Source organism: Oncorhynchus clarkii, chromosome 25 (assembly GCF_045791955.1).
Source record: "Oncorhynchus clarkii lewisi isolate Uvic-CL-2024 chromosome 25, UVic_Ocla_1.0, whole genome shotgun sequence".
NCBI lineage: Eukaryota > Metazoa > Chordata > Actinopteri > Salmoniformes > Salmonidae > Oncorhynchus > Oncorhynchus clarkii.
Window position 1 is genome coordinate 21,779,174 of NC_092171.1, and position 24,725 is coordinate 21,803,898.

A 24,725-nucleotide genomic window follows, 5' to 3' on the forward strand; every position below is an offset into this window, starting at 1 on the left:
TTAGATTACATAGCTGGCCATATGGATGTTACATTTGACTTTATGGGTTGGTTATATTGGCTTCTTCTAACCCATCACTTTCTACTACATATAATACAATTAAATTATATCTTTACATTAAAAACTAAAGTCTATCAGAATTCCACTCATTCCAATAAATATTATACCCCTTGATCTTCAAGAATAGGACTTGGAAATATGGAAGTATAGATTAGTCATTGTTTTACCTGAGAATGACTCAAACTAAGGACTTATTAGCCAGCCCTACTCTGTTGTTTATGATTTTGTTGTCATGGAGGACTGATTGGGCTCATTGATCCGAGTTTAAACATAAATGCTGCACTCATGGAATGGCATGCTTTGAGCACTAATAAAAAGTGCTATTTACATTGAAAAAATGAATGCCATATGCTACATTTGCCATAGGCCTATTGTTTACCTTTTTGTGGGTGACAATTTGACATCTTGATAATATGCAGCTGTTTAAAGGGCAAATCCACAGATGAAACAAAACGACCACCCCAACTCTGTTTTGGTAAAAAGCTGAGGGACAGGCCTGGAGAAATATAACCACTCAGATTAATAGACCGCTATGGGTACAAGGACTGACCATCCATGATATAAACTTTTTTGTTTTAACCATGTTATGAGGCTATACAGTGTTAATGTAAACAATGTTTACAAACTTTGGAGTAAAACTAGCTTATATTTGGGGTTCTCATGGAGTGGGACAGTTGAACTAAGATCATGAGGCAAATTATATTCTTCAAGAAACATTGTACAGTTGAAGTTGGAAATGTACATGCACTTTAGCTAAATACATTTAAACTTAGTTTTTCACAATTCCTGACATTTAATCCGAGTAAAGATTCCCTGTCTTAGGTCAGTTAGTATCACCACTTTATTTTAAGAATGTGAAATGTCAGAATAATAGTAGAAATAATTATTTATTTCAGCTTTTATTTCTTTCATCACATTCCCAGTGGGGTCAGAAGTTTACATTATCTGATTAGTATTTGGTAGCATTGCCTTTAAATTGTTTAACTTGGGTAAAACGTTTTGGGTAGCCTTCCATAAGCTTCCCACAATAAATTGGGTGAATTTTGGCCCATTCCTCCTGACAGAGCTGGTGTAACTCAGTCAGGTTTGTAGGCCTCCTTGCTCGCACACGCTTTTTCAGTTCTGCCCACATATTTTCTATAGGATTGAGGTCAGGGCTTTGTGATGGCCACTCCAATACCTTGACTTTGTTGTCCTTATTAAGCCATTTTGCCACAACTTTGGAAGTACGCTTGGGGTCATTGTCCATTTGACAACTTCCTGACTGATGTCTTGAGATGTTGCTTCAATATATCCACATACTTTGCCTGCTTCATGATGCCATCTATTTTGTGAAGTGCACCAGTCCCTCCTGCAGCCAAGCACCCCTACAACATGATGCTGCCACCCCCGTGCTTCACGGTTGGGATGGTGTTCTTCAGCTTGCAAGCCTCCCCCTATTTCCTCCAAACATAACAATGGTCATTATGGTCAAACAGTTCTATTTTTGTTTCATCAGATCAGAGGACATTTCTCCAAAAAGTACAATCTTTGTCCCCATGTGCGGTTGCAAACGGTAGTCTAGCTCTTTCATGGCGGTTTTGGAGCAGTGGCTTCTTCCTTGCCGAGCGGTCTTTCAGGTTATGTCGATATAGGACTCGTTTTACTGTGGATAGAGATACTTTTGTACCTGTTTCCTCCAGCGTCTTCACAAGGTCCTTTGCTGTTGTTCTGGAATTGATTTGCACTTTTCACAACAAAGTACGTTCATCTCTAGGAGACAGAACGCGTCTCCTCGCTGTTGGGACATCGGCCCAAGGGGCTGAGTACAGTCGGCTGTGTACCTCAGTGGGAGATTTGGGTAGGGTAGTGACACTTACTACCCGGAGTTATAGCCTTTTTCCCCCTGTGTTTCAACGTGTTTCATTTTTGGAATAAGTTGGGCATGGTTATTTTGTTTGTTATTTTTGTGTGGTGTCTGGACTGAGCAGTTGTCTCGGGGGTACATCCTTGGCTTGGGGGAATCTGCCAGCGTGCTGGGTGGTTTATTTCCTTGCCAGCGGGCTACAGTGCATAATTCCCCACCGCAAATCTGCAGGAAGACTAGGGTTGAGTTACTGTATGTTTTGGGGAAGCTCCATATATATCTCATCTCTCTTCTGTGGTGCCCAGTGTGACTGTCACTTCTCTTGTGGTCTGGTCTGGTGTGTTCAGCAGAGAGGAAGAGCGAGATTAAAATATATATATATTATTTACTTTTGGCTATGGCGTCTAATATAGACGAGTTCCTTCACTTTACATCAGGGGAACTGATAGAATTATGTACTAAAGAACATCTGTTGAAGATCGCTGAACACTACAAGGTTGAAATTAGGTTGAAATTATTAGGTTAATATTGAAGGCCAATCTGATGGAGAGTGGTATTCTTGAAATTACCACTGGGGCAACCTCTGCCATAACATTACAATGGCCGCTCCATGTTAGTCTTCTTTTTGAACAGCAGAAAGAACTGCTTCTGTTACAGCTAGAACATGATTGTGAGAAGCTAAAGCATGATCGTGAGAAGCTAGAGGATGACCATGCAAAATATGAAAAATAATTGCCATTTGAACAGGATTTGGAGCGTGCTGATCGAGTAAAGTATGAAAAGGAATTGGAATTTAAACAGGATTTGGAGCGTGCTAAAATCAAGCTGCAAAAGAGCGGCTAGAGCCGGTTAGGGAAGGAAAGCTCTCAGGGAAGAGTTTGCTCTGGGAAGGTGACCCAGATTTAGCCACATTTGATATGGTTGGGAACTTACAGTTGTTGCCTAAATTTAATGAGAAGGACCCTGAGACATTCTTTTCGTTGTTTGAGCGTGTTGCTGATGCCAGGAGTTGGCCTGATTCTGACCGCACTTTAATGTTGCAGCTTGTGTTGACTGGTAAAGCGCAGGAAGCATATTCAGCTCTTAGTGTAGCCGACAGTGTCAGTTATGATAAGGTTAAAATGGCTGTGTTACAGATTTACGAATTGGTCCCTGATGCTTACCGCCAACAATTTAGAACTTTAAAAAGGGATAATGAACAGAATCATGTTGAGTATGCGCAAGAGTTATCTTCACAGTTAAATCGCTGGTGTTCCGCCTCTGCAGTTATGACTTTCCAAGGGCTATGTGATCTAAATATGCTAAAGCAATTTAAGGGCACAATCCCTGATCATATAGCCACGTACATTAACAAATGAAAAGTAAAGACTGTTGCTGAAGCTGCGGTTTTGGCAGACGAGTATGTTTTGACTCACAAGAGTGTCTTTGCAGAGAGTGAATGGGGGCGTTCGGAGAGATTTGGGCCTCGCTCACCGAGATACTTTGGTTCACAGGCAGAGTTTCATTCAACTAGGGTTGAGCCTGAATCCTGTGGTAAAGCTGACTTTGGTCAAGAGTGTCACTACTGTCAAGGTCCGGGTCAATGGAAAAACGAATGTCCGTTTCTCAGGGCTAGGGGTAAATTCAGTATGTGTGCTTATGTTAAATCTAAGCCTATGGCGTTAGCTGCGCCTATTCCACATCAGTCCACTCCTGACACATTGTCTCATGCCCAGGGGCATGGGAAAGTCCATATTGTCCCAGACTATTTACCTTTCATTACGGACGGTTTTGTGTCTATGTTAAGAAGTAAGGACCTAGTGCCAGTGAAGATCCTGAGAGACACAGGTGCCTCTGAATCATTTGTGTTAGAGTCTGTGTTACCCTTCTCTGTTGAGACTGATTCAGGGAATAGTGTTCTAATTAGGGGAATAGGTTTGAACACTGTCAGTTCCATTGCATAAACTGATGTCGATTGTGGACTGGTGAAAGGTGAGGTTGTTGTGGGGGTGCATCCTTCGTTGCCTATTGAAGGTGTCGACGTTATCCTTGGGAATAACTTGGCTGGTGAGCGTGTATGGCCTGTTGTGTTTCCATCTAAAGTGGTTTCCTCTAAACCGTCATTTGTAGGGATTCCTGATGAGTGTGCAGAGTTTCCCAGAGGTGTTCTCTGCGTGTGCAGTGACGCGTTCTATGAGCCGTGGCGACCTGGTCACTGCGCCGGGAACCGAGAATGCCATAAAGAAATCTGTCACTACTTTCCCTGTTATCCCGTTATCTGTACCACGCTCTGATCTAATCAAGGCGCAACGGGCTGACCCTACATTAGAAGAGTTGCGTGACCAAATTGTGCCTGTGGAACAGTTGGGAGATGTCGCCCATGACTATTGTCGTACAAATTTCCTGTATTACCAAATCATCAGAGAGCAAACCACACACAAGTCAGAGTTATCATAAAGTCCATCTTTAATTATATGAGCTTCACCATAGCCCTGTGACTCTCAGATCAATTCAGTGTCTATAAATGAATTCTCTGAGAGTGCTTACAAAACAGTCCTTAGTATAATTTATACCCAAGACACACCCATCTAAACTCACATGACAAATAACAGATCTTAGGAACATTGCACAAAGAACCCTTTACTTGAAAAAAGAGTATCCCATAATTTATAGCATTAGCTATAAATTATTGTTCAGTTTGGTCTCCTAAATGAAGTTTTTATCTCGTTCTTGGAACCACTTACGACCAAAACATTACTTCATCCAATGGCATATATCAATTGTTAATCCTAGATACCCCCATCTCAAATACAACCCCTCCTGGACAAGCTCACGGAGACAGTGAGCCTCATAGGTCATATACTAAATCAAGATAAGGGCAACCTCAGAGGGGACATGTAATAGTTACAGACACATTCCCATAAGAAGACAAGCCTGACCTCTCCCCTCTCTGGGCCCCAAGTAACTGAGCCCTAGCAGAGAAGGGATAACTGCAAACTGCCAACAGTATTATTCAAAAAGATGACATTCTAATGACAAATATCTCACATAAGCATTATTATGTAAATAAAACATCTTATTTATCAATGTTACCTAACTAATTCTGATTCTGCCACAACACTATTTTCTCCAAGAGGATGTCCTGATGAGAAAGTGGGTGTCTCATGGTAGTTGTTTTCTGGGGGAGGCGATTAGTCAGGTTGTTGTACCAGTTAAGCTTTGTGAGTTGGTGTTGACAACTTCCCACAACGACATTGCTGGATATATGGGTGTGAGGAAAACCTACAATTGCATATTAAGACATTTCTTTTGGCCTAAGTTAAGGAGGGATGTTTCTGAATTCATCAAAACTTGTCACACCTGTCAATTAACTGGTAAACCTAATCAAGCTATTAAGCCGGTACCACTGTTTCCTATTCCTGTACTCAGCCAACCTTTTGAGTATCTGATTATTGACTGTGTTGGTCCTCTGCCTCATTCTAAAAAGGGTAGTAGTTACCTGTTCACTGTGATGTGTCAGATTACTAGGTTTCCTGCTGCCTGTCCTCTCCGGTCTATCACGACTAAGTCTGTGTTAAAAGCTTTGACTCAGTTTCTCTCACTGTTTGGAATCCCTAAGGTCATTCAGAGCGATCAAGGATCTAATTTCACCTCTAATCTGTTTGGTCAGGTTCTCGAACAGCTCCATATTTAACACAATTTGTCTAGCGCCTAACACACGCAAAGTCAAGGAGCACTGGAATGTTTTCATCAAACATTTAAGTCTTTGTTGAGAGCTTATTGTACTGAGATGGATAAGGATTGGGAGGAGGGCTTGCCTTGGTTACTGTTAGCCGCTAGGTAGGTTTCACAGGAGAGCACGGGTCAGCCCCTGGCTATCCGTACATTTTAAAAACAATAACATTGTGTCATCTGGTTTTCTTAATATAAATTGATTCATACTTTTAGGGTACTTTTGATACTTAAGTATATTTAAAACCAAATACTTTTACTCATGTTATATTTTACTCTGTGACTTTCACTTGAGTCATTTTCTGTTAAGGTATCTTTACTTTTACTCAAGTATGACAATTGTGTACTTTTTCCACCAATGCGGCTCTCGAGGCTAAATCAGGGCAAAATTAGTTTTGACAACCCCTGCAGAAGATGGATGTTTGATCCAGACCAACCCAGACTTCTCAACTCCTTTGCAAAGGATGCAGACAAACCCAGACTCCTTAACGGGGTTTCCACTAGTTACCACAGCAGAGTCAAAATGGGCTATATCGTAAAAATATATATATGAAAACCAAAAGTCGTTTTTTGGTCTTTATTTAAGGTTAGGGATAGGCATACGGATAGCAGTGTGGTTAAGGTTAGGTTTAAAATAACATTTTAATAAGCGGGGTTTATGACTGTTGGAACCCCTTAGCAGGTGTACTGTCACGTGCCTTTGAACTAATTTAGAATTCTGCAGCATCACCATTGAACACAGACCAATCGAAGCGGTCGCTGAAGTCCACAAAATATTAAACATGAACAAAGCAATAACTGCAGAACAGATAACAGAATGGTTTACATTGGGCACCCAATTTGCTAATATTAGAATCACAGATGAACCTCCAAAAAAAAGTAAAGTCGGAGGAGTCATCAAGACAGAGGTAAGTAAACTGGCTAGCTAGATAATGTAGAATTGTTAAATTGTACATGTTCCCTCGCACTGTAGCTAATTTACCAGACTGGAACTTTATACTTTTGCTACTTGCCTGACAATCAGACTGGTACCTCTGCTCTGGTTCAGTCTGAGATTAATGCTATAATTTACAAATGTTTGGAAATGTCTTCTCATAAGAGACTGTTGAATAACATTTTTTTACGTACTTTACCGAATGTCCGTGCAGTTTGTCCTTTTGCAGGTAGAAAGGTGAGACAATATATCCACAGACAAGTAAATTTACATCAACTTTTCAAAACGTTTATAGTGTGTTGAGATCTCTCACCTGAAGCATGAGCAGAACCATGTAAACACTTGCACCAGCTCGTTAAGTATGCATACGTTTGTATATTTTCATATTGTGCACATGCTTCGGGTGATATAAATCTGAACGCACAGCGCTTTGAAAAGTTGACGTAATTATACTTTCCTGTGGATATATTGTCTGCAAAATGACCAGCCTCACGGACAACCGGTAAAGTATTATTTTATTCAGCATTCTTGCTTGTAGAGGTAATGAGAGGAAACTTTCCTGACCCAAACGATAATTTCTCGCTGATGTAGAATTCTACGTGATTCAACGTTGGATCTTCAGGCTACATAGCTACCTACATAATTTAAGAAGTACTGTTTTAACTAACAAAAATAAAATGTTACAATTTACTAACACAGTAAACTATACTGAACAAAAATATAAACGCAATAATTTCTAAGATTTTACTGAGTAACAGTTCATGTAAGGAAATCAGTCAATTTAAATAAAATCATTAGGCCCTAATCTATGGATTTCACATGACTGGGAACGGTGCAGCCATAGGTGTGCCTGGTAGGGTATAGGCCCACTCACTTGGCAGCCAGGCCCAGCCAATCAGAATGAGTTTTTCCCCACAAAGGGCTTTATTACATACAAATACTCCTCCCACAAGTGAAGCAGCCTGATATGGAGGTCCTGGGCTGTGCATGGTTACGTGGTCTGCTGTTTTGAGATCTGTTGGATATACTGCCAAATTCTCTACATTGATATTGGATGCAGTTTATGGTAGAGAAATTAACATTAAATTAACTGTCAACAGCTCTGGTGGACATCTTGCAGTCAGCATGCCAATTTGCACGCCCCCTCTAAACTTCAGATATCTGTGGTGTTGTGACAAGACTGCACGTTTTAAAGTGATGTTTTATTGTCCCCAACATAAGGGGCACCTGTGTAATGATCATGCTGTTTAATCAGTTTCTTGATATGCCACAACTGTCAGGTGGATGGATTATTGTTATGCCAGAATAAGCCTTCACAAAACACAGCCCTTATTTGAAGTGTTTCTAAAATCCCCTATGGGAAAAATGAATGGTGGAAAAACGATAGGAACATTTCCTTGTTTGACCGGTATGTTTTATGGGTATTATGACTCATGGTAATCTGTAGCCAGGTGCCAAAATGTCTAAGCACGGGTTGACTTGTCAGTGTAAATGAAGTAGGCTCGCTAGTAGACTAGCCTATTGTAGTAGCTAGTATTGAGATGCACCCCTAGTTCAGGTAGATAGCAGTATACATTGTTGCATGTCTGAATCTGTCCCCGAGTATTTGTCCTGTGCAAGATTGTGTTGCAGTTCATACATTCAAATGAATAAATCTAAAATTTTATGCACATTTGGGGGGGGGGGATTTACAACTCTTTCAAGAATGACATAACAAGGATAGAAGGTAAGCATGGTCATGAGTTGGGGACTACTTTACCACCCTGTCTCCTCTCACAGCATGGTGCTGTAGGCCTCTGGGGAGTTGTGTGGCACTGGGTGATGGTAGTAGTAGGGAAGGTCCCAGTCCCTATGGGCAGTGAAAGGACTAGAGCCTCTCATAGTACGGTCCACATATCCAGAGATGGTTGGGATCTCCTCTCTCAGTGGCTCACCACAGTCCGGCACGGTGGGTGTGACAAAGCCCTGCTTCATTTGGTATCGGTTGGTCCATTCCTCCATTGGCCCAAGCAGTGCTGGCTGCGGCAGATGCTCCTCCTCTTCTTCCCCTTCCTCTTTGTTGAGGAAGTCTCTCAGCACCTGCTTGAAGACGTACACCAGCTCCCAGGGCAGGATGTTGTTGCTGGCCAGCACCTCTCGGAACCTGAGAATGGGATAGATAGAGGGATATTGTGGGTTAATAAACTCTTTAACCCAAACTGCATTATCCACAATAATGAGGCCATTTGGGAGAAGCTGTTTTGGGTTTCAATTATCTGTTAGACCTAGTTGACAAATTATGCTGATAATGATGTAGGCTATTTCAAAGTATCATGCATTGTGTGAGGTGACAAGGCTGAGGGCATATTTATGAGCTCACTCCAATCTAGTTGTCAGGAGGACATTTTGCAAAGAAGTAAAATGCTTGCAGTGAGTTTCCAAACCGACTAATATCCCTTGAATAATTGGGCGATCTTGTTACTGTTGTAATGTGCTTATACAAACCTAGTCACACCTCAGGATTGAATGGAGAGTTCTTGGGGGAGGGGGGGGGGGGTCGAGTGTTTGTGTCACTTCCGTCAGTGGTATAACTGGGCTTTGAACAATTTCTTTGACAGCCGTGAAGATCAACCATGTGGATGTGGTTATCTAGTTAATGTACATACATTTTTGCAAGACCCATGGTGGATTTAAAGGTTATTTCAAGTATGATTACAAGGGTCATGATTTCTCATTTAGCCCTCCAAAAGACCAAATCTGTGTTCATACAAATGTCACCATCACTGTAAAACATTGTTGTGGGATGTTTTTATTTTAATAGGGATATGATATTGCTGATGCAGAGTGCTTTCCCTGGGGTTGTTTTCACTGTGCCTAGCCACATAGGATCCACTTCACTGTTGCATATTCACACCCCATGTTCCCTACTTCTGTGACGACAACACAGTGGCTTCCCTGGCAGATTGCTCTGCCCCGCTCTCCTTGAGACTCGTCTCCTTCGCCTATTGTCACCTGGTGTGGTGGCAGTGGCTATTTCGGACACAGTGTGCTTATATGAAAAGGGTACTACTGTATGAAAATGTGTGTACAATGTACCTGGAGAGCACCGTGGCGGTGTGTATGGGCTGGATCTGGGCACACAAACGCTCCAACTGGTGACGCTCCGATGCGGGGATCAGCGTACGTAACCTTGGGTAGCTCTGAAGCCAGTGGGGGTATCCCACGGTGTTGTGGGCCAACCTGTGTTCCCGCTCCACCTCCCGTGCCAGGCGCTCCCTCTCCTCCACGTGCCACAGCAGCTCCCTGATCAATGTACAGCTGGGTAATACCCCTGTGGACTTAGCAGACGTCCCCTCATCTTGAGCCTGTTCTCCTTCAGCACGCAACCATTTCATCCAGCTGAATAGGGGCATGGCGGAGGAATACTGTGGTTACTGCAGTGAGAAAATAAAGTGTTGTACATCCTGAATCAAAAGTATTGACACTGATGTCCTGTTCTCCTGAAGTCTGTTTTAACAGAACTGTTGAAAGAATTGCAATTGTATTGATTTGATCTGCACTCGTTGAAGACTTGACATGTTGGAAAGTGAGAAATGGATCACCTCCATACAAGCTGACCTCTGTCTTCATCAGTGTTCTGATATCATTCAGTGGCATTCTCTCTGTTGAGGAGGATGCCCAGGTGTGGGTGTGTACTGAACTCCTCAGACTGTTGGTTCCCTCTGTATCTCACACCTTAGCTACACTCAGATTAGGCAGCCTAGGGTAACGGGTACTGTAGTGCTATATCAATGTCTCAAAGCATAAGAAAAGTCATTTGTTTTATTAAACCTGACTGTCCTAGAAAATGTCTAAAAATAATGGGCCAAATAATTTGTGGCTATTGTCTAGATGAGTGACATTTTATTGTTGGAACTTTCTGACCATAAATGGCAAATAGCCTATGTACTGTGAAATGTAATTTACAAAAAAATAAAAATAAAATACACATGGTTGTTGGTACTTACTCTTGAATGCTGCAGTGAGGATGCTTGAGGGAGAGCCAGTCGTAGGCAGAGAGATCAACACAGGCACCTCAGAGTAGCATCTCCAGGACTCTGTATCCATGGGTCTGTCAGTGAAGTCTCCATTCTCTGGTTCTTACTGGACTTGTAGTCCTGATCGAGAGTGGCTCATACGCTGTCTGCACTCCTCTGCTGTCTGTAAGAAATTGTCCTCTGTACTGCGTAATCTTCACTCGCCCCTGCTCTCCTGTCCTGTGGACTGTGTCCAGCGGAGTTACTCAGGGTTCTCCTCAGACTCAATGCTGTCTCCTTTCCTTTTGTGCTGCTTTGTTGTAAGGTCAGCTGCTTTGTTAGATGCTGAAGAGTGTGTGCATGTCAACCCTTGTGCATTTTTAGATGTGTGTGTGTGAGCTGCTCCCAGCTCTGACAGTGTGTCTGCCTGCTGTGTAGATAAAGTCCTCCTCTCGCCCGGAGAGAAGCTGAGATGACTGGGACTGCTCTCTCTGCAACACTGCCCCAGGCCTGACTGGCCCAGCCACGGAATGAGAGGAGTGGGGGAGATGACAGGGAGGACGAGTAAGAGAGGAATGTTAGAAACTCAGAGAAAAAAGGGAAATAATTTTTGGTGGAAGGGAGGGAATTTAGAAAGAAAGTAGGGGGAGAGCTATTTGACATGACAAAGACACACTAGCATTACTCAACATTATTTACTCAATGAAAAAGCCACATTATCACTACTAGGATGCGGCTGCCTAATATGAGTGCAACGGGGGGAGCTTTGTTTTACCTAGTTTTGATTACACCTCTTTTTCTAAGAGTGTAGTGGTGTATCTAGAACCTAAAAGGGTTCTTTGGCTGTCCTTGAAGAACCCTTTTTTTGGTTCCAAGTAGAAAGAGCCCTTTTGGGTTCAATATAGAACCCTTTCCATAGAGGGTTCTACCTGGGTACAACCCTTTTTGGTTCCAGGTACAACCCTTTTTGGTTCTAGAACTAAAAAGGGTTATTGTATGGGGAAAGCCGAAGAATCCTTTTTTGTCAGAGTGTACATGGACTTTCTCTCCTTGACGCTTAAATGCTGATAAGTTTGGTTTTCTAAAAGGATTGGGTGGCTGGACTGAAACACCATACAGCAGTTTTCTCTTGTTTGGCCAGACCAAAGAGTCATGGAATTGACATTAGTTGACAGTCTGACATTTCAGTGCACAATCTTTTGATTTACCTGAGAATCTGTGTTTCTCTCTAGCCCTGTAAAAGCTCCCCAACAGCAGGTCAGCCCAAAGAGTGAACATGGGTGAATGAGGAACAAGACAGGAAAGCCTGACTTTTCTGCGAGTGAGTTACACATTGATATACCTTTCTAATTCATTTGGCTTTCAGTTGGATTCCTTTTTTTCCCCGACAATTAAGAAAGTCAATGAGCAAACCTTTTTGTGTTTCTCTCTAACTCTAGGTGCGCCTCCAACCCCATTGGCCAGTTATGACTACCCCAGCTTGCCCATCACAAAGAATAGACAGGAGGTAAAATAATTTAGTAGCCACACACGCTTTAGGTACTTCTGCCATTTCAGACCTTTTCAGGTCATAGACTTGAACAGAGATGGTCATTGGCAACAGTTCCTCAGGTCGTAACTCCATTCAAGGTTTTACTGTGCTTCAGATGAACACTGATTCTATCTGATGGAGCCATAGGCGCAACAAGAGCAGGGACCCTAACTCACTGTGACTGTCATCACATGCTTTCAAGTAACAGTCTGATGGAGTAGGGCCATTATTGAAAATATCTGTGTTTCAGACTTTCATTTCCTACTCAGATTCACATTTATTGTCCAGCAAGAGCAGAATCTGAATGTTTTGGATGTTTTTGTGGCTGAACATAAACAACAGATTAGAATACTTTATTATAAACTGTAATTTAGGTTGTTGAATCATATTTTGATTTTCAGCTTTAAAATGGCAAATATAATGTTCTCTCCTCTGTTGTGTTTGATATGTGTTTGTGTATTTCTAGCTCATCTCTCTGATTGAGAACAACTCGGTGGTGATCATTTGTGGAGCCACAGGCAGTGGGAAGACTACCCAGCTGCCTCAGTTCATCCTGGACTACTACAGCAAGAAGAATGCCCCCTGTAACCTCGCGGTTACCCAGCCTTGCAAAATAGGCGCCAGCAGCATTGCCCGATGGGTTGCCAGAGAGCGCAAGTGCACCCTGGGTAGTCTGGTGGGATACCAGGTTAGTGAAGAATTCACACCACACTCACTCATACCTTGTTAATTATACAATTTTGATATCTATACCCCAAAAAACACATTACCATGCACACCATACACATCCCTTGGTGGAAAGAAGAGAGAAAACGATGCAAGAAACAAGAATTCAGAGTTCAGGTTGCATAACAAGGGGCAGTGGACTGAGTTTAGCACCTCTAGCGATACTATTATCTCTCGATGAAGCGCTGTACAAAAAGCCCACTTGACGTTTCTCTCACAGAGAGAGGAGTGGGGTGGACAGGATTCCATGCTGGACTGTTTCCAGGCTGTCTGGTTGCTTTGTGTCCAGCTCTGAAACAAGAGACAGTCTAATTATAACTCCCTGCTCCTCGCCTCTGTCTGCTCTGCTGTGGACTGCAGCAGGGGTGATGTCACTGCTAGCAAGACAGTGATTGAGGAGTGATACAGTGATGGGCTGACCTGATGAACACCTAAGGGCTTGAAAGCTTGTCAGAATAAATATAGATGGGAGGTCACAGTATAGTGGAGAGTGTGAACTAATGAAAGATGAAGGGGTGAAGCAGAGCTGTAGGAGACACTAGAAGATAATGGTAGCCAAGTACTCATACTCTGCACCTTGTGGGAGCTATAAATTGTTATTTATACCATTCATGTACTACCATATAATGATTATTATTCAATTGATAGGTTCCTACCAGTGTAATGGTTCCAGTGGAGAGCTGGAGAAACTGATGGGTTCCAGGCCTTGAGGATGTATGGAGAGTTTCCACTTTCACAGTGACCTTCCCCTGTCAGTACTAACAAGGAGGGCTGCTTTTATCCAGTTCTCTTAGCTTTGGCTCTGTCTGTCCTAGGGGGATTGTAGTGGATATTTTCTGTGCCTTCTCTCTCGATCTTTAGTTTCTCTGAGAGTTTTATGAAAGTCAAGCCGTAAGGGAATTTGTACTTTGAGTTGAGTAGCAGAACATGAGGGCATCTTCCCTGGGGGGGGGGGGGGGGACGTGGTTGTTAGGACAGGTCATTTGTCTGATAGAGAGTCACGTTGTGTGGTGAGACAGTGCTCTGGGTAATGATTGTTTGATGTCACAGATGGAAGCGACAGATGTAGCATCCTCACGTCTGCCTTTAGGCTTCACCTTTCCTCTTGACTTACATGGATGTGTTTATGTGCTTGTGTGTGAATGTACACTTGCCACTTAGCCATTATGTTTGTTGGTTTGTTTCAGGTGGGCCTAGAGAAGATGGCCACTGAACACACCAGACTCATCTACATGACCACTGGGGTGCTGCTGCAGAAACTGGTACTCCCACATCTTCATAGATGAGGTAAACAAGACTCACTTTCCTGTTGAGACAGACTGGCCGTAATTTCAAAGTCGTCTACAGATGACTTGACCGCTAATAATGTTGTCCTATCTGGTGTCCAGCGTATCTTAGTACCCAGTAACATAAAACTAGCTGATGGTGAGTAATGTCTTGCCTTGGCAGTGGATGAGCCAGTAGGTAAGCAGGGTGATTCTGTGTATTTCAGGTACATGAGCGGACGGAGGAGTTGGACTTTCTCCTGTTGGTTGTGAGGAAGCTCCTCCATTCCAACTCTCGTTACATCAAGGTGAGCCCACGCTTCTCAGCACTCACCACCATGTGATCCTAAACCGTACTGACTAAACAGACACACAACGCCTCCCTTCCCTCTTTATGCAGGTCATCCTCATGTCAGCCACCATCAACTGCAGGGAGTTTGCAGAGTACTTTGGCACGCCTATCCGCAGCCAGATGAACCCAGCCTATGTGTTTGAGGTGGAGGGGGCTCCCTACGCCGTTGAGGAGTTCTACCTGGATGACCTCTGCAGCCTGATTCCTCACAGGGTGGGCGGGGAAGCATCAAGCCTCGTCTATGGATGTAGCTGGTACTCACAGTTTAGACTAACCTAACACTGTCTGTGTATTATCTATCAGGTGGATACCCACCATCTAGATGAACCTTACATCACTGTGGAGATGTACAACGTGGCTGTCAGCCTTATCCAGAGCTTTGATGAGCTGGAGGCCAAAGATCAGAGGTTAGGGTTCAAGCAGCAGTACTCTTCATCTTAGCTTGCTTGATACATTAAGAATTTGTTCACTATTTATTAGTTACTGTTGATTTTTAGATGTCCTATAGTTGTCCTATAATTATCCCATTGTGTGTATCTCAACAGCAGCACTGAGCGGGAGGGACGCCTGTCTCTGCCAGACCGGGGCAGTGTGCTGGTGTTCCTTCCTGGTCTGGGTGAGATCCACTACATGCAAGAGGCCTTGTCTAAGCTGGTGCGCAAGAGGTGGGTGTTGTGTGTCTGACGTTCATTGGTTACGTCTCTGGGGCATGACTATGGTAGGTTGTGTGTGTGTCCGGTACTTACTAGAAACTTGATGGTGCTGTTATGGTGTTGTTATGGTGTATGTTTCAGACTGCAGGTGTACCCTCTCCACTCCTCTGTCACTCTGGAGGAGCAGAACGGGGTGTTTCTGGTGCCTGTCCCAGGGTACAGGAAGGTAACTATCACACCACTCTACTGAATAGGACTTCTAGAACGTAGCTCTGTTTTTAATGTTCTGTCTGTCTCCACAGATCATCCTCTCCACCAACATTGCAGAGAGCTCTGTTACAGTCCCAGATGTCAAATATGGTGGGTGTTTTATTTTTCATAATGTTTATATATAAACTATATAAACTCAACAAAGAAACGTCCTCTCACTGTCAACTGGGTTTATTTTCAGCGAACTTAACATGTTATGTTCATACAAATATTTACACAAGATTCAACAACTGAGACATAAACTGAACAAGTTCCATAGACATGTGACTAACAGAAATGGAGTAATGTGTCCCTGACAAAGGGGGAGTCAAAAGTAAGTCAGTATCTGGTGTTGCCACCAGCTGCATTAAGTACTGTAGTGCATGTCCTCCTCATGGACTGCACCAGCTTTGCCAGTTCTTGCTGTGAGATGTTACCCCACTCTTCAACCAAGGCACCTGCAAGTTCCCAGACATTTCTGTGGGGAATGGCTCAAGCCCTCACCCTCCAATCCAACAGGTCTCAGACATGCTCAATATGGATTGAGATCCGGGCTCTTCACTGGCGATGGCAGAACATTGACATTCCTGTCTTGCAGGAAATCACGCACAGAACGAGCAGTATGGCTGGTGGCATTTTCATGCTGGAGGGTCATGTCAGGATGAGCCTGCAGGAAAAGGGTACCACATGAGGGAGGAGGATGTCTTCCCTGTAACGCACAACGTTGAGATTGCCTCCAATGACAATAAGCTCAGTCCGATGATGCTGTGACACCGCCCCAAACCATGACGGACCCTCCACCTCCAAATCGATCCCGCTCCAGAGTACAGGCCTCGGTGTAACGCTCATTCCTTTGACGATAAACGCGAATCCGACCATCACCCCTGGTGAGACAAAACCGCGAATCGTCAGTGAGGAGCAGTTGTTGTTGCCATCTTGTACCTGTCCTGCAGTTGTGATGTTCGGATGTACCGATCCTGTGCAGGTGTTGTTACACGTGGTCTGCCACAGCGAGGATGATCAGCTGTCCATCCTGTCTCCCTGTAGTGCCATCTTAGGCATCTCACAGTACGGACATGGCAGTCCTCATGCCTCCTTGCCGCATGCCTAAGGCACGTTCATGCAGATGAGCAGGGACCCTGGGCATCTTTCGTTTTGTTTTTCAGAGTCAGTAGAAAGGCCTCTAGGTGTCCTAAGTTTTCATAACTTTGACCTTAATTGCCTACCGTTTGTAAGATGTTAGTGTCTTAACGACCGTTCCACAGGTGCATGTTCATTAATTGTTTATGGTTCATTGAACAAGCATGGGAAACAGTATTTAAACCCTTTACAATGAAGATCTGTGAAGTTATTTTGATTTTTACGAATTATCTTTGAAAGACAGGATCCTGAAAAGGGGATGTTTCTCTTTTTGCTGAGTTTATATTATTATAAAAAAAAATATATACCCCTTTTTCCTCCCCAATTTCGTGGTATCCAATTGGTAGTTACAGTCCTGTCCCATCGCTGCAACTCCCGTACCGACGAAGGTTGAGAGCCGTGCGTGCTTTGAAACAACCCAGCCAAGCCGCACTGCTTCTTGACAACGCCTGCTTAACCCGGAAGCCAGCCGCATGTGTCGGGGGAAACACAGTACACCTGGCCAACATGTCAGCGTGCATTGTACCCGGCCCGCCACAGGAGTTGCTAGTGCGCAATGGGACAGGAACATCCCTGCCAGCCAAACCCTCCCCTAACCCGGACAGCGCTGGGCCAATTGTGCGCCGCCCCATTGGTTTCCTGGTCGCGGCCGGCTTTGACCGAGCCTGGACTCGAACCAGGTTCTCTGGTGGCACAGCTATGCAGTGCCTTAGACCACTGTGCCACTCAGGGGGGCCTTTTTCATAATGTTTACAGACATTCCTTGCTATATGTACTGCATACTGTATTCACTCCGTGTCTGAATTTGATGTATTCCTGTTGACAGTGATTGATTTCTGTCTGGCGCGTCACATGGTCTGTGACAAAGAGACCAGTTACCAGTCCCTCCGCCTCACCTGGGCCTCCAAGACCAACTGCAACCAGCGCAGAGGTACAGTACTATGCAGTTCCACCTCAGACTGGCCATCAGGGAGGCAATTCCATTTCAAGAGAGCAATTGATATTCCAATTCAATAATAAAATTCCCAATGAGGATTTGTGAATCCTCTCTCCCTCTCAGGCAGGGCTGGGCGAGTGTCTAAGGGCTACTGTTACCGGCTGGTGACCAAGGAGTTGGTGGTAAGAGTCATACATTAGGTCAGCCCTGATGGCAAAGAACCAAGCTCATAACTATAATTGATAGTATGATGATTAACAACTGCGAAGTTGATGGATTCATTTGTTGATTGACTTATGCACCGGTTGTGATTACTGAAAGACTAGGCAGGCTACTCAACTAGACCTATAAAGCTGCTAGTTTATTCTGACAGTAACTAGGATATTTTTGTACTTTTCCCAGCGTGCCCCCCTGGCCAACATCATGCTCAAGGTGAAGCTACTGGACATGGGGGACCCCCGCTCCCTCCTCTCCACTGCCCTCTCACCCCCCAACCTCAACGACATCGAGAGGACTGTGCTTCAGCTCAAAGAGGTACCTCACTGTGGACCTGCTGACATCCTTATTCCAAACAGACATTGATGGAATTGGATTCCTGTACTTATGGAGAGATTTCAAAAAAACTAAAATATACAACGTGCAACAATTTCTGAGATTTTACTGAGTTACAGTTCACATAAGGAAATCAGTCAATTTAAATACATTCATTAGATCCTAATCTATGGATGTCACATGACTGGGAATAGAGAGATGCATCTGTTGGTCACATATCTCTTAAAAAAGGTAGGGGCCTGGATCAGAAAACCAGTCAGTATCTGGCGTGGCCACCATTTGCCTCATGCAGCACGACACATCTCCTTCGCAAAGTTGATCAGGCTGTTGATTGTGGCCTGTGGAATGTTCTCACTCCTCTTCAATGGCTGTGCGAAGTTACTGGATATTGGCAGGAACTGGAACATGCTGTCGTACACATCGATCATTGAGCATCCCACAAATGTATGCAGGCCATGGAAAAACTGGAACATTTTCAGCTTCCTGGAATTGTGTACAGATCCTTGCGACATGGGACCGTGCATTATCATGCTGAAACATGAGGTGATGGCGGCGGATGAATGACTCGGCAATAGGCCCCATGATCTTGTCACGGTGTCTCTGCGATAAATGCAATTGTTTGTTGTCTGTGGCTTACCGTAATGGTGCCCCATGGTGGTAAGCTACACCACCACCATGGGGCACTCTGTTCACAACGTTGACGGCAGTCAACTGCTTGCCCACACAAAGCAATACACGTTGTCTGCCATCTGCCCGGTATAGTTGAAACCTGGATTCATCCATGAAGAGCACACTTCTCCAGGCCATCGACGGTGAGCATTTTCCCACTGAAGTCAGTTACAACACCGAACTGCAGTCAGGTCAAAACAACAAGCACGCAGATTAGCTTCCCTGAGACTGTTTCTGACAGTTTGTGCAGAAATTCTTCGGATTGTGCAAACCCACAGTTTCATCAGCTGTCCAGGTGGCTGGTCTCAGACAGATCCTACAGGTGGAGGTCCTGGGCTAGCGTGATTACACATGGTCTGTGTTTGTGAAGCCGGGTTGGACGTACTGCCAAATTCTTTAAAATGGCGTTCGAGGCGGCTTAGGGTAGAGAAATGAACATAACTGCAATGGTGGTCATTCCTGCAGTCAGCATGCCAATTGCACGCCCCCTCAACTTGAGACATCTGTTGCATTGTGTTGTGTAACTGCACATTTTAGTGGCCTTTTGTCCCCAGCACAAGGTGCACCTGTGTAATGATCATTCTGTTTGATCAGATTCTTGATATGCCACACCTGTCAGATGGATCATCTTGGCAAAGGAGAAATACTCACATAGGGATGTAAACAAATTTGAGAACATAGGACCAACACTTTGCATGTTGCGTTTCTATATTTTTGTTCAGTATAGATACAGCGGTGCTGAAAGCCCAGTTCTGTCACTGTGTGTTTGTGATGTTGCAATGATTTCCTAACGTTGGTTCTGCTGTATCAGGACCTCTGCGTCAGCTAGCATTAGCTCTGTCAGTGGTGTTTGTGAGTGTGGTTGTCAGGTGTGATTTTGGGGGGGGTGTGCGTGCTGTGGATGGGCTCTTCAAATAACATATTTGTCACATGTTTCCTAAACAACAGGTGTAGACTAACAGTGAAATGCTTATTTATGGGCCCTTCCCAACAAATAATAGAAAAATATTAACACAAGGAAGAAATACACAATGAGCAATGATAACTTGGCTATATACATGGGGTACCAGTACTGAATAGATGTGCAGGGGTATGAGGTAGATATGTACATATAGGTAGGGATAAAGTAACTAGGCTACAGGTAGATAATAAACGGTAGCAGCAGCGAATGTGATGAGTCAAGAGTTGACACAAAAAGGTTCATGCAGATAGCCGCCCGGACTGACCCCTTGACTTTTTCTACATTTGGTACATTACAGCCTTATTCTAAAATGGATAAAATAAAAACATATCCTCAGTAATCTACACACAATACCCTATAATGACAAAGTGGAAACAGCTTGTAGAATTTTTTTTTTGCTAATTTATTAAAAATAAAAAACATACTTTTGTAAATAAAAGGTATTCAGACCCTTTTGCTATGAGACTTGAAATTGAGCTCCGGTGCATCCGGTTTCCATTGATCATCCTTGAGATGTTTCTACAACTTGATTGGAGTCCCCATGTGGTAAATTCAGGGTCCTACAGTTGACAATGCATGCCAGAGAAAAAACCAAGCCATGAGGTCGAAGGAATTGTCTGTAGAGCTCAGAGAAAGGATTGTGTCGCAGTGCTAGCTGTGCCACCAGAGATCCTGGTTCGAGTCCGGACTCTGTCGAGGCCGGGAAACCCAAGGGGCGGCGCACAATTGGCCCAGCGTCATCCAGGTTAGGGGAGGGATTGGCCAGCAGGGATGTCCTTGTCAATTCGCGCACTAGTGACTCCTGTGGGGGACCGGGCGCAATGCAGGCTGACATGCTCGCCAGGTGTACAGTGTTTCCTCCGACACATTGGTGCGGCTAGCTTCCGGATTAAGCGGGCATTGTGTCAAGAAGCAGCGCGGCTTGACTGGGTTGTGTTTCGGAGCACGCACATCTCTCTACCTTCGCCTCTCCCGAGTCCGTACGGGAGTTGTAGCGATGGGACAAGACCGTAAACTACCAATTGGATACCACGAAAAAGGGGTCAAATAAAAATAAGACTCGAGGCTGTAATCGCTGCCGAAGGAGCTCCAACAAAGTACTGAGTAAATGGTCTGAATGCTTATGTAAATGTAATATTAAATTATTTATTTTTTTACAAATTTGCAAACAAATTTTTTTTTTGTGTCATTATGGTGTATTGTGTGTAGATTGATGAGGAAAACTAACATTTAATCAATTTTAGAATAAGCCTGTCACACAACAACATGGAAAAAGACGAGGGGCCTGAATACTTTCCTAATGCGCTGTAAACTGAACAAAAATAGGAATCCAACATGTAAAGTGTTGTTCCCATGTTTCATGAGCTAAATTTAAAAGATTCCAGTAATGCTCCGTATAGTATGCACAAAAAGCTTATTTTGTTTGCATCCCTGTTGGTGATAATTTCTTCTTTGCCAAGATAAACCATCCACCTGACAAGTGTGGCATATCAAAAACATGATTAAACAGCATGATCATTACATGTGCAGTTCTGTCACACAACACATTGCCACAGATGTTTTGAAGGGGTGTGCAATTGACATGCTGACTTTCAGGAATGTCCACCAGAGCTGTTGCCAGAGAATTGAATGTTCATTTCTCTAACATAAGCTGCCTCCGTTGTTTTAGAGATTTTAGCAGTATATCCAACCGGCATCACAACCACAGACCACATGTAAACACGCCAGCCCAGGACCTTTTTGTGGGGATAAACTCATTCTGATTGGCTGGGCCTGGCTCCCCAGTCATGTGAAACCCATAGATTCTGGCCTAATAATTTTTTTTTCAGTTGACTAATTTACTTATATGAACAGTAACTCAGTAAAATGGTTGAAATTGTTGCATGCTGCATTTTTATATTTTTGTCCACTGTATTTAGCAGTCTTTATGGCTTGGGGGTGGAAGCTGTTCAGGGCCCTGTTAGTTGTAGACATGGTGCATCGGTACCGCTTGCCGTGCGGACAGTCAGGTCTCTTTGGCTGGAAGGATTGATGGATAGAGACATTTTGACTGTGAATCAGTGTGTAATGTGTGACACTAAGCATTCTTGCAGTCAGTTATCATTTGAAGGAAAGAGAATCGTCATGACGTGTTTGTGGTGTAGATGGGCGCACTGTCCCTGGGGAACAATGGGCAGGGCCAGAAGCGTTTTGATGGAGAGCTGACGTTCCTGGGTCGGATGCTGGCTAACCTGCCTGTGGACCTGCACCTGGGGAAGATGATCGTACTCGGACACGTCTTTGGCTGTCTGGAGGAGTGCCTCATCATAGGTCAGTGGGGTTTGGGTTTTTGCTTTGTGTGTTTGGTCAACAACGACGTGTGTGTGTGTGTGTCTCTCTCTCAGCTGCCTCCCTGTCTCTGAAGAGCTTCTTTGCCATGCCCTCCCTACAACAGCTGGCAGGCTACAGGTGAGTCGGCACATTAAAATGTATGCATTTTCTCTCATTCAGCAAAAAATATATAATTGCACTTATAAACTGGGTGGTTTGAGCCCTGACAGCCATTGTATATCAGATGTTGATAACCTGTTTTATAACAGCAATAAGGCACCTCAGGTTTGTGATATATGGCCAATATACCATGGCTCAGGACTGTCGTGTTTTGCGTAGGCCAATGTACAGTCACCAACAACCATTAGGGAGGGTCAGAAAAGGGTAGGTTACAGTTCTGTTTGCTTGTTTACATGCAAATGCTTCTTAATAAAACCTATTTTAAACAAGCCATTACACTTCGTTATTACCATGGCATTTCATTTTTTTTCCCCCAAGTCATTAAATATCAATTAAGAAATGCCAGGCTGGAGAGAATCTGTAGCATTTTCGTATTGACACAGAATTAACGGAATCAAAATAAAGCTACATGCCTACCTTTTTCTTGTCGGCTTTTTCTGCATATAAATAAATAAAATACATATCCTCTTTCGACGTACAAAACCATTAAAACGAAGGCCACTTTTCCCGAAATATTTGCATGAAGTCACAATCCACGCTGCTGCAGTCATTCGACGACATTGGCATATGTTATTCAAAGAGAGGATGCCATAATGAGAAATAATGTACTGTAGCAAAAGCTACTGAAAATAGTCCTTTTACAAGAGATGGAGTCCATACAGGTTACTTTAGGAAACTTGGTGAATGGACATAATAGGACTATAGAGAGAATCAGCAAACTCGCCCACCCTTGTAAAAGCACCCGTCAAATCAAAGCCACCAGCATATGTCAGACACAAGCAAATATATATAGTTTCCTTAAAATGTATTAAAAAACCTAGGCCTACCTTGGGCTATAAGGAACTGAAATGGAAATATGAAAGGGACAGCTATGCTATAGTATGAATATGAAAACAAATACACACACCGCATGTCCATAGCCTATTTATCAGCAATGCTGATTGTCGAGTTGAAAAATATTTTTCAAAAACTATTATAATTACTATTATAATTTGACTTACTGTGTGAGGTGAAGAAAAAATGACAAGCTCAGCTGGGCACTTTCATACATTTACGAGAAGCAGGCCAGGTACCTATTCGTGCTCAGTCGTGCACCATAAACATTAACAGGACAGGGAAACCAGACACATGCTCACATGGAGCGTGTAAATGATGGGATGAAATAAACTATAAGTGTAGCAGGTTGTGAACTCTACAAACAGCATTTCCACGCCGAGAATGGTCAATTACTAAGTAATGCATGCATTAACAGAAATTAATGTAACCAAATGACAGGGTTTAACGGTAAATTGCCTGTTTTACATATGGTAGGCTACCACATGGGCATTCGTAAAAGTGCATTGTAGGCTGATGCTATATAGCCTAGGCTGCTACTCTAATTTGCGGGGGTAGGAGGGCATAATTCATTTTTCTTTGTCTCGCCTACGGTGGCATATCGTCCAGGACTGGGCCTGATCAGCGTTGATTAGTCTATAAATAAAGAGAAGATTCCGGATCAATTTATACCATGCCAGGTTGGAGAGGATTGGGACATTGTCCATTTGACACATCATTAGCGCGTTAGGCTATAGGCCTCAGACACATCCAACTTTTTTTTTTTTTAATACCAATGTATTTATTTTACTTACAAGCAATGTAAACGTTTGACACATCAAATTTTTGTTATATATATATTTTTTTACTGAAGTGCCATAGCCTATAGCTCTCTACACCCCCACACATCTAGCCGGATTAGCTGCTCCAGCATCGAAGGACAGTTGGAAAGACAAGGAGATGTAGAAAAGTTGAATAGACTAATATAGCAAAACAACTGCTTATCATTATTTAACACTCCCCTATTAGGTCAAGTTTACATGAAAATACAGTTAGTAAAAATAATGAATGTAGTCCTATTTAGAAGGTTTTGAACATTATTTTATTTTCATGAGTCTTCATCCATAAGTCAGTTATTAAATTACCATCACAGTGCTAGCTATAACACTTGTCCCTGTCTTCTCTTAAATGTTTGAATATTTAGGCGCAAGCTGTCCTTTGCACACGGTGTGCCGAGTGATTCCATTGCTTTTGTCAACGCATTCAAGGCTTGGCACACGTCCAGAAACAAGGGACAGTTGAGGCACCCAAAAGTGAGAGCATTTAGATCGTTATGTTACATAAATTAACTTCCAACATGGATAATACATAGAAGCGTATGTAATAAAGGAGGTGCCTAAAGACATCAGACAAGGTGTGTGTGTGTGTGTGTTCTTCCTCCCAGGATGAGCTGGAGTGGGGCAAGGAGAACTGCATCCAGATCAAGAGGATCAGAGAGGTATAGAGACGAGCATCTCACGAAACACACACCAGTTGTCCCTAATTTCTGACCACCTGACCCCGACTCTGTGACCCCCCAGGTGGCCGAGCTCTATGAGGACCTGAAGAAGAGGACGTCCCAGTTCAACATGCATGTGATTGAGAACCCATTGCCCATGGACTACTCCAGCCTCCACAAGCAGAGATTCATCTTGCAGGTGAGACCGAGGCACGTGCAAGCATTCTGGAGCTCTACACCTTACTTCCAACTTATCTCTATTCAATTGAGGGAAGGCTTAACTGAATAGAGTAAGCCTTCATTGAAATACATCACAATATTGGTGAGAAGAGAGCAGATTGAT

At 43.5% G+C, this 24,725-nt stretch overlaps 1 protein-coding gene and 1 pseudogene across 1 annotated transcript; one reads left to right on the plus strand and one right to left on the minus strand.

The window, feature by feature from the left end:
• Positions 1-6,399: 6,399 nt before the first annotated feature.
• The window catches only part of LOC139383590 (ATP-dependent RNA helicase TDRD9-like), a 30,142-nt pseudogene continuing 11,816 nt past the window's right edge, over positions 6,400-24,725 (plus strand).
• Positions 8,249-10,754, minus strand: LOC139383810 (protein RD3-like). Its single transcript, XM_071128381.1, has 3 exons — positions 10,538-10,754; positions 9,627-9,964; positions 8,249-8,694 (listed from the first exon to the last, which is right to left on the minus strand). The coding sequence occupies exons 2-3, from the start codon at positions 9,941-9,943 to the stop codon at positions 8,325-8,327; spliced, it is 687 nt and encodes a 228-aa protein (XP_070984482.1). The 5' UTR covers positions 9,944-9,964; positions 10,538-10,754; the 3' UTR covers positions 8,249-8,324.

What these genes read in the sequence shown, in the direction of transcription:
- LOC139383810 (XM_071128381.1), bottom strand. Translation starts at nt 9,943, where the DNA reads ATGCCCCTATTCAGCTGGATGAAATGGTTGCGTGCTGAAGGAGAACAG. An exon ending in ACCGCCACGGTGCTCTCCAG is followed by an intron (nt 8,695 to 9,626) that starts GTACATTGTACA and finishes TCCCATTCTCAG; the next exon opens with GTTCCGAGAGGTGCTGGCCA.